Source organism: Leuciscus leuciscus (assembly GCF_965113295.1).
Source record: "Leuciscus leuciscus genome assembly, chromosome: 2".
NCBI lineage: Eukaryota > Metazoa > Chordata > Actinopteri > Cypriniformes > Leuciscidae > Leuciscus > Leuciscus leuciscus.
In genome coordinates, this window is record NC_138726.1 from 44,269,747 (window position 1) to 44,278,124 (window position 8,378).

The 8,378-nt window shown below is 38.4% G+C and overlaps 2 protein-coding genes across 2 annotated transcripts in view; both read right to left on the reverse strand.

Annotated features, from left to right (window-relative positions):
* arrb2b (arrestin, beta 2b) overlaps positions 1-1,764 on the reverse strand; it is a 52,224-nt gene extending 50,460 nt beyond the window's left edge. Inside the window, exon 1 of the mRNA XM_082149208.1 lies at positions 1,538-1,764. Coding sequence (XP_082005334.1) covers positions 1,538-1,560 — 23 coding nt within the window. The 5' untranslated portion in view covers positions 1,561-1,764. The remainder of the gene's footprint in view (positions 1-1,537) is intronic.
* Positions 1,765-2,876: 1,112 nt separating this feature from the next.
* Positions 2,877-7,437, reverse strand: hmgb3a (high mobility group box 3a). Its single transcript, XM_082161778.1, has 5 exons — positions 7,303-7,437; positions 5,246-5,456; positions 5,024-5,163; positions 4,522-4,696; positions 2,877-4,426 (listed from the first exon to the last, which is right to left on the reverse strand). The coding sequence occupies exons 1-5, from the start codon at positions 7,365-7,367 to the stop codon at positions 4,241-4,243; spliced, it is 777 nt and encodes a 258-aa protein (XP_082017904.1). The 5' UTR covers positions 7,368-7,437; the 3' UTR covers positions 2,877-4,240.
* Positions 7,438-8,378: the final 941 nt, after the last annotated feature.

The following is an 8,378-nucleotide window of genomic DNA, read 5'->3' on the forward strand; positions in this document are numbered from 1 at the left end:
TATATGCATAAAATATGATACACACAGGCGTTTTAGGAAATGTTATCTCTCAATCATCATTGAATTGCGTTGCATTATGTGTTTTGTCCCCAAGATTAAAAATACAGAAGTTTGGTCATAAAACTAGCATTTACACATAGTCTTATTAAGACAATACTGAGAGCTATAGAGTGACAACTAATATGTATGGGCATTTTATGCAAGTAGCCTGTTTTACTGTAATGAAAATCTCATTAAATTTACATGACAAGCTACAGGAAAATCAGCTTACTTTTTGGCCATATGAATAACATTCAATGCACGTTATCGCTCAGTTTGGACTTCTGAATAAAACTGAGGTGTTTTTCCCTTCTTGAGTGTGAGCTCTATATTAAAGCTTGATGAATATGATAAAAAAATATGCAAACCGTTTTGTCTAAAAGTTAAACTGTTCCATTTCTAAAAACTAGATGTTGACAATTATTTCAGAAGCTAAGGGGGTCGTGCATGCACTGTGGAAGTACTAACTGTGTCATATGTCAAATCAACATCAAAACAGGGTGACCTGACTGAAACACCTCTGTTAAAGCCCTAAATGTAGCCTATAGATACACGGGAACCAGAAAGCCCTTGGGTTTCCTCTCCTCCTGATGGTGTGAGCCGTGACATGTAAGCAGAACTGAAGGCACAACTGAGAGGATTGCTGGGTTACTCATCAAACTCAGCGCACGTACATGGTCGCCCACGACTCGACTATCCATCTACACTGCGTCTATAAGGCCTATTCTGCACACACACACACACACGCGCACACATAGAGAGAGGTGTTAAAATGAGTTTTAGTCACATTCAACCCCACTGTTTGCTGCAACAGGAAACGTCGAGGCCTTTTCTGAAAGTTGAGGAAGTGCGAGTGTAGTGATGAGCAGGAATTTCTCGCACTGGGTGCGACAGACTTGTTCGGTTTCGGACAGTGGAGAGGAAAATAATGACCAGTGCTCGTTTACATGCATGCAGTATTAGAATAACCTGTCGTAGTAAGTGCTTGTTATTGTAGAGAATAAATATGACCAGCCGCAGCGAGCGCAAAAAAAAAAAAAAAAAAAAAAAAAAAATCAGTCACACAACTTGAGTCCTCAAACAACAAGATAACATCAGATCGCGGCAGACAAGACGAGCAGTTAAAGCAACTATGCCGCACTCCCACGATTAACTTGAAGATTTCAGTTGCAATTGCTTTTCTAGGTTGTACAAGAAGGGCTGTAGATTTATGGTATAGCGTGCTGGTCAGTCACCCCACCCTGGGTGAAGTACATAAGATGTCCAGTGATCATGTTTTTAAGAGCGGTCGCTTCGAGTGCCGATGCATATCCTGTAGGCTACACAGATCTTACGAGTACCTCACTCAAATAGACTAATGGTTTCCCACGACATCCCTCCAGCCTATGAGGTTTGGTGCGACTGTTCATCATAGGATGGGCTGTGAGAATATGATATCGTGACTTCAAAATTAGAAGTCAGAGCAGCAATTGAACCTGCGCTGAAAACTGGCTCTTACCTGGTCCCCGCCTTGTCGCCCATCTCCGCAGGCCTTTTTCCTTTAATAAGGGGAAGATGCTTTGTAATGGGTATTTAACTGAGCCGAGACTTCGAGTAAAGCGTCCCTCCTTTCCTCAATCACTGGCACTCTCGCTGGCGTTCGCAGGGTAGTTTCCGCAGCCCAGAGACGGAAGCCTCTCGCCCCACTCCGCTCGCTGCCGCTTCAGACACCAAGCGACTGGGCTTTGGCCTCAGAGTTTGATGAGCACCGCGAGTAGCCAATCAAATGCGGAGAAATATAGAACGTCATCAACGGGTCACCGAGTACTCCCTCTTTGCCCTGGGGACTACCAATGAGAAATGTCTTTAAGAACGAACGTGTAATGCTTAGTAGTATGAGGAAAAACTAAAACATTTACATATTTACGTGTATCATGTGGCGTATCCAAGAGTCTGTTCCGCGTTCTTTGAGGAAAGGGCGAAAATATGTTTGCAACATAACTGACAGGATTTGGAAGGCTTTTGCATTTTCATCTAAATGTCAACCGTAGAAATGTTATCGGATACCACTAAAATGTTAAAATGATGAGAATATGACATTAAACAGGAGAGCAACAGACTGCGATGGACTGGGAACCGATAGTTAATTTTCTCCAAGACAAACTAATATAGAGTTCATTTATGACTGCATGACTCCCATTTAGTTTCAGTATGTCACTAATGTCATTATCAAGAAGAAGAAAAATCCCATGATGGTATTATGTAACGCAACCATGAACTCAAACGTGTATAATACAATAGAGCCTTGCGCCATCTAGCGACTTAACGGTACATAACATACACAAATAAATTTTAGTTTGTGACCAAATTGAAAATCATGGATTTATAGTCTAACCTTTATTTAAGGACCATGCTGAACCGTAAGAACCTTATTACACAGCCCGTTTGCCCTGAACTAAACTTCTGAATGCCTTTCTAAGCTTAGACATATTGCAGCACCTGAGGCCAATATTTGTTTTATTTATTATTTGGCCATTTTTATTTAAAAACCATTGCTTATTTTGAATAAAGAACTGCATATAAGCTTCGAACACATTTGCTTAAAACATGTACTCATGTAAAACATGTATGCGCTGAGATTTCAGTATCACTGGGTGCCAGGGCAAAAGCAATCATTAAACCTTACCTTTCAACCTTTAGATAGTTTTAGTTAAGAATATGTGGCTTATGGTGTCCCAAATCATTCATACACCCATTTTTTTAAATACAATATTCTAGATATTGTTTAGTAATCCACATTCATTAAGGTCCGGTTTCTATCTCATGTTCTTGGTCTAAATACAGTCATACAAAACAAATAAAAATGTTTCAATTTAATTGCAAACCTCAAACATATAAAATGAAAATCATAGATACAGATAAGTACAGATTTATCATCAGCATTGTTTCTTACTTTATATTCAACAAAAATAAGGATCAAACTAGGAATGCACCATATTGTGACCATTTTGGACAATATTATAATTGTTTCCCCCCAATGCTAACATTATACTTTTTATGCCATATTTCAATAGTGCTAATAGTTCTTGTCTGCTTCATATTGTAACATTTTGACCACATTTTACACAATTCAGTATTTCTATATTGGTACATTCCTAAATCACACAATAATATATAGGAAAGATAATATAAATATCTTTCCTATATTGATCTTGTATGTGCTAATATCATATAGTATAGTAAACAACATTTAGCACACACCCCTGCAACAGGACTAACTGACGTGCTGGTGGCAAATGCTCTTTTGCACTGATTTTTTTTCCTAAACTGGACAAGGAAGAGGAAGCTTGAACGGGTTCAGCATGAAATGTCTGATATCGGTGCACAGTATACAAAACTGTGACACGTTTCCACATGCAACATATTACAATCATAAACAATATCTACTCAGTGTCAACCATATACAGAGCTACACACTCAGGAACCTCTTAAACGAAAGAAAAATATAGGACAGGGATTTACATATACAGAAAGGGTATTACTTGTTTAAAGGCCTTTTGTTATACAATTGATAAAAGGATAAAACATGGGCTAAGAAGACACTGGGCTACCATGATGAAGTGAGAGCTTCACATGTGCACATGCACTCACACACACACATACAAAGCTGGAGGTAAGAAACTGTGGTAGTTAGGGTACGTTTACACGACAACGACGTACTAAACACGGAAAAGTTTTTCCTTTGTGTTTTTTTGCGTACAGGCGAAAAACACATCCCCGTTCACATGGATCTGCTAAAACGACCAAAAACACTGTATTATACATGCCAGGCCAGTAGTTGGCGATGTCACTTTGTAAAGAAACACTATGCACGCACCTATAGACTGAACACGTAATACGCATGCGCATGGTGTCAACGTTTTCACAAATTTGTGATTTTGTAGTTTACATGGAGGCAATAACGTATCGTTTTCAAAAGTTTAAAAACGGCGTTGTAATGTAGATGAATGGCCAAAACGCATAAAAAGTTTTCCGTTTTTAGTTGAAAACGGTGTCATGTAAATACCCCTTAGTCTCTCGCCAACAGTACAAAAAAATTCCACCTCTATTAAAACAACATCTGGCTATGAAAGACCACCAGTGTATTCCGTATCTACTGTACTTCAATGGGGGAGAAATAGTTATTATAGTCATAATTGATCAAACACACGAAAATGACAGTCTATTCATCATCATCATATTCATCATCATCCTCTTCCTCGTCTTCCTCCTCATCATCGTCTTCATCATCCATATTGCTCTTCGCCATTGGTTTTGGAGCCATACAGTTCCCCATCATTCCCATGGCCATGGGCATGGGCATGGACACACCTCCAACTTTGCCCTTCGTCTTGTAGTCCGCAACATCCTGCACAAAAAGTAAATATTGTTATATTGTAAAACACTGGAATTGGGATATGTTGCATGATGAAAAACTATTGAAGCATCTAGATCGAGACATGCCTTTTGATACTTGTCCTTCAGCTTGTTGGCCTTTATCAGGTAGGGTTGTTTGTTGGAATCTGTGAGGCTGTTCCACTGTTCGCCTAGTTTTTTGGCCACATCTCCAATACCCAGGCTGGGATACTGAGCCTTGATTTGAGGACGATGATCCGAGCAGAATAAGAAAAACCCAGATCTGATGATCACAAAAGGTGGCAACATAAAATTAGTCGTCAGAAATTGAAGATAATGATTCATGATTCACTTATTTATGCTGTAAATAATTTTTTATTTTTTTTTCTATTCATTTCTTACATTTTAATTTAAAAATAATAATTTAATCACAAGCAATCTATCCTTTTAAACCCCTACATAATAATTAAACACCATAATATAAGAATATATTTGACTGGATAGCAATGATAGCCATTTACATGATCAAATCAAAATACCCTTCATAATAACTGCATATAGACAATTTTCAAAATATTGAGGTAATTCAGTGTGTGGGATGTCTACTCACGGAGGTCTCTTGGGTGCATTGGGATCCTTCTTTTTGCCTCTCTTTCCTCCAGGCATGTAGTGCATCATCTCTTGATCATAACGCACCTTATCCTGTTTGGCCATGTCGTCGAATCTGGATTTCTCTTTATCGGACATTGCCTACGCAACAAATCAAGATCAATTTACCTCTGCTTTGGTAATATTAGAAAATAATATTAGAAAACATCATTGCAAATCTAACCTTCCATCTTCCAGAGCATCTTTTGGAGAATTCGGAAAAGCTGACTGGAATCTCAGGGCTTTTCTTCTTGTGCTCCTCTCGGCATGTCTGGACGAAGTAGGCATAAGAAGACATCTTGCCCTTGGGCTTCCTGGGGTCCCCTTTTGCCATTTTCGTTAAAGGAGAGGGGCTTAATTCCACTGAAGTATTCTCTTCTGCTGTATATTTTAATCTAAAATAATTGGAATAAAGAGTATTAACACAACAGAAAAGAAGAATATTACCTTTTCTGCCAGGTGTGGCTAGTCAAAACTAGTCAAAACACAACACGACCCAATCCCACTCATTGTGCTTTTTTATTTGAGATGGTACAACATTTCTAAACCCAGTGGGGTGCAGGGCTTATTAAACTAAGATGATACACAAAGGGAATTCCAGACCCGTCCTTCTTTCGTGGGGGATGTGAACTGATTATTAATGAGACTGATTGGTGTTCACTGCCCGTTTTTGGGAAATATAATGTGCCTATACCATATTCTTTTGTGGTTATATTGCAATAATAATTAGCAACACACATTTTATTGATTGTTTTTATTACAAGCAAAAGTTTGGACTAGTCTAATGCACAGACATGAATTACCTTCTTCCACAGTCTAATGTTATATATAAGCGCATGTGATGTGGTGGTAGCCTATAAAAGTGGCTACTAAAAACAGAAAGACCATCAGCTAAAATTATTCAACATCCTTCACATGAATGCATCCTCATGACAGAAAGTGCTCTTTATTTTGGTAAATCTTGCATACCTTATTAATATTTTATTTTGAACTCAAGTACAGTTCTTGGTTTAAAACTATGCATTCCAGCGTTCTGCCTGTGTACAAGCATATAGAGCGGTATATATAGTAACTGGTATAAGCCCTGCCTTGCGCTGCTGTTCTTCATTCATTAAAATGGCTTCTTTGCGGAGCGAGCAAACAGATGGGTTCACCGTGCAACAAAGCAATACACACCCCCTCGGGTTTAAAAGAAGATTCTAGCGATTCAGTGGCTTTAATTAAGAGAAAAACATATTTATCAACTAAAACAGATGTTGTACTTTTAGTTTCAAATAGCTGTAAAAGGCTGTCAGATCGTATTTTATTGTATTTAACTGTTTTTCTAAGTTGAGCCCTAGCTGTCGCTTGGCGCAGTGCTGCCTTAACAAAGACCACAGCCAGCCATTGCCTATGCGATTATATCCAGCGCAACTGTCAAGCTGGAAAAGATGATAAATCACAATATACTGTTTTTATTTCAATACAGAGAGTTAGAGATAGCCATTTGAGAGCGAAAGCGAAAGGAATGGGCAGTTTAAACCAAAAATATACGTTTTCTGTCTAAAAAATTATCCCGTCCTTGCTTCGTGAAGGAATAGCTGCTCGTCAATGGTCTCAATCGCCAGCCATTTTAATACACGGCAAGCGCGTTTGTTTAAGTTGGAAAGAGAAAAATGCAATAACATGTTTCCAGCGCGCATAAATTTCATTTTTCACACTATAAGATAGAGAGTAAAGAATCATTGCATAAGCGAAGGATCTCGCGGACAAAATATAACATTACGTGGAGATGTCATCGAAATCGGTCTGTATAGAAGAAGGCAGGGTGGTTCATAGGACAGAGCGAGCCATATTCAGCAGCGATGCGCGTGAAGAAAACAGTCCGAGAAAAAATCAGTTTAATAACTTTTAACCTTACAGTTAAAAGAAAAGAAAACACCATCAGTGCTGTTAACAGTAAATCTAATAAATTAGGTTTGACCTCTATTAAAAACATTTTTTTTTTTTCACACATTTCTGTGATTTATTAGAAAGTAGACAGACAAAGATTGGCAAACAAACTGCAAATATACACAACTCCTTGACCGTCACATATGAACGAATTTATATATTTTTTTGAATCACATTTCTTCTGCTTTGGAGAAATAAATGTTAGTTTCGCATTTTATTTTTATAAATCTATAAATGTGCATAAAATGAAATATTTTAGCTAAATATGAAAGAAATAAGTTGTGTTAAAAATTAGACAGTTTTCCGTACCTGTGTTGTTGAGTTGATTGAAATCTCGCCACTGTCTTCCCTTCTCTCTCCTCTTTAAACCCCATGCACTCAGCCTCGCGCTAGCTCAACACGAGACCGGCCTGATTGGCTAGGCAGTCTCGCCGATTCAAAACAACCTCCATTCCTCGCCATTGGGCAGCGCTACATGCACATCTAGCGGCTCTTCTCCCAGATTGGTCCTGTCGTGTGTTTTCGTATGCCCAGCCTCTTTACTTTTGAGGATGCTTCCATATAGAGAGCTTACATAGAAAAACTCTGGGCTTTAGTTTACATTTTCATGTTAAGGTTAGTGCTTATACTTTATCGACATGTATTTAGAGGATGCTTAGTGAGCCTGCAAATGAATAAACATCAGGTTGCCATTCTCGTACTTTCCATCTTTCGCTCTTGTATTTTTATTTATTTTTTTATTTTTTTTAGTACATCTATGCTTTAAAATTTACCGTAGGCTACTAATTCTGGTTTCCACCGAAATATCATCATATTAGTCTACCTAAAAATAATGGATTATAGTCCTGCAAGGATATGGACCAAAAGGCTTTGCACAGCTGTAAGATCCAATGCCAAAATAACAATACATTTCTTAATAACTACATCATTATGAAAACGAACACATAATGTGCATAAAAGCGACAACCATATAGGCCTACTTTAAGTAGTACAAAACTAGGCTGAAATCAGGTGTGGTACTGTTAGTGCCACGAGAGAACCAAATACACATATTTCTTATATCTTTGTATATTTCACACATTCAAGCACGGTTCTATAGCCTATCAATTTTACATCTGCTGTGGCAGATGTGGGGACACTGCAGGCTTCTTAGCTGGAGGCCCCTCACAGGTAGATGGTTTTAATATTTTGTATGCATTTACATTTACATTTATTCATTTAGCTGACGCTTTTATCCAAGGCGACTTAGAATTGCTATATATGTCAGAGGTCGCACGCCTCTGGAGCAACTAGGGGTTAAGTGTCTTGCTCAGGGACACATTGGTGTCTCACAGTGGATTCGAACCCGGGTCTCTCACACCAAAGGCATGTGTCTTATCCACTGC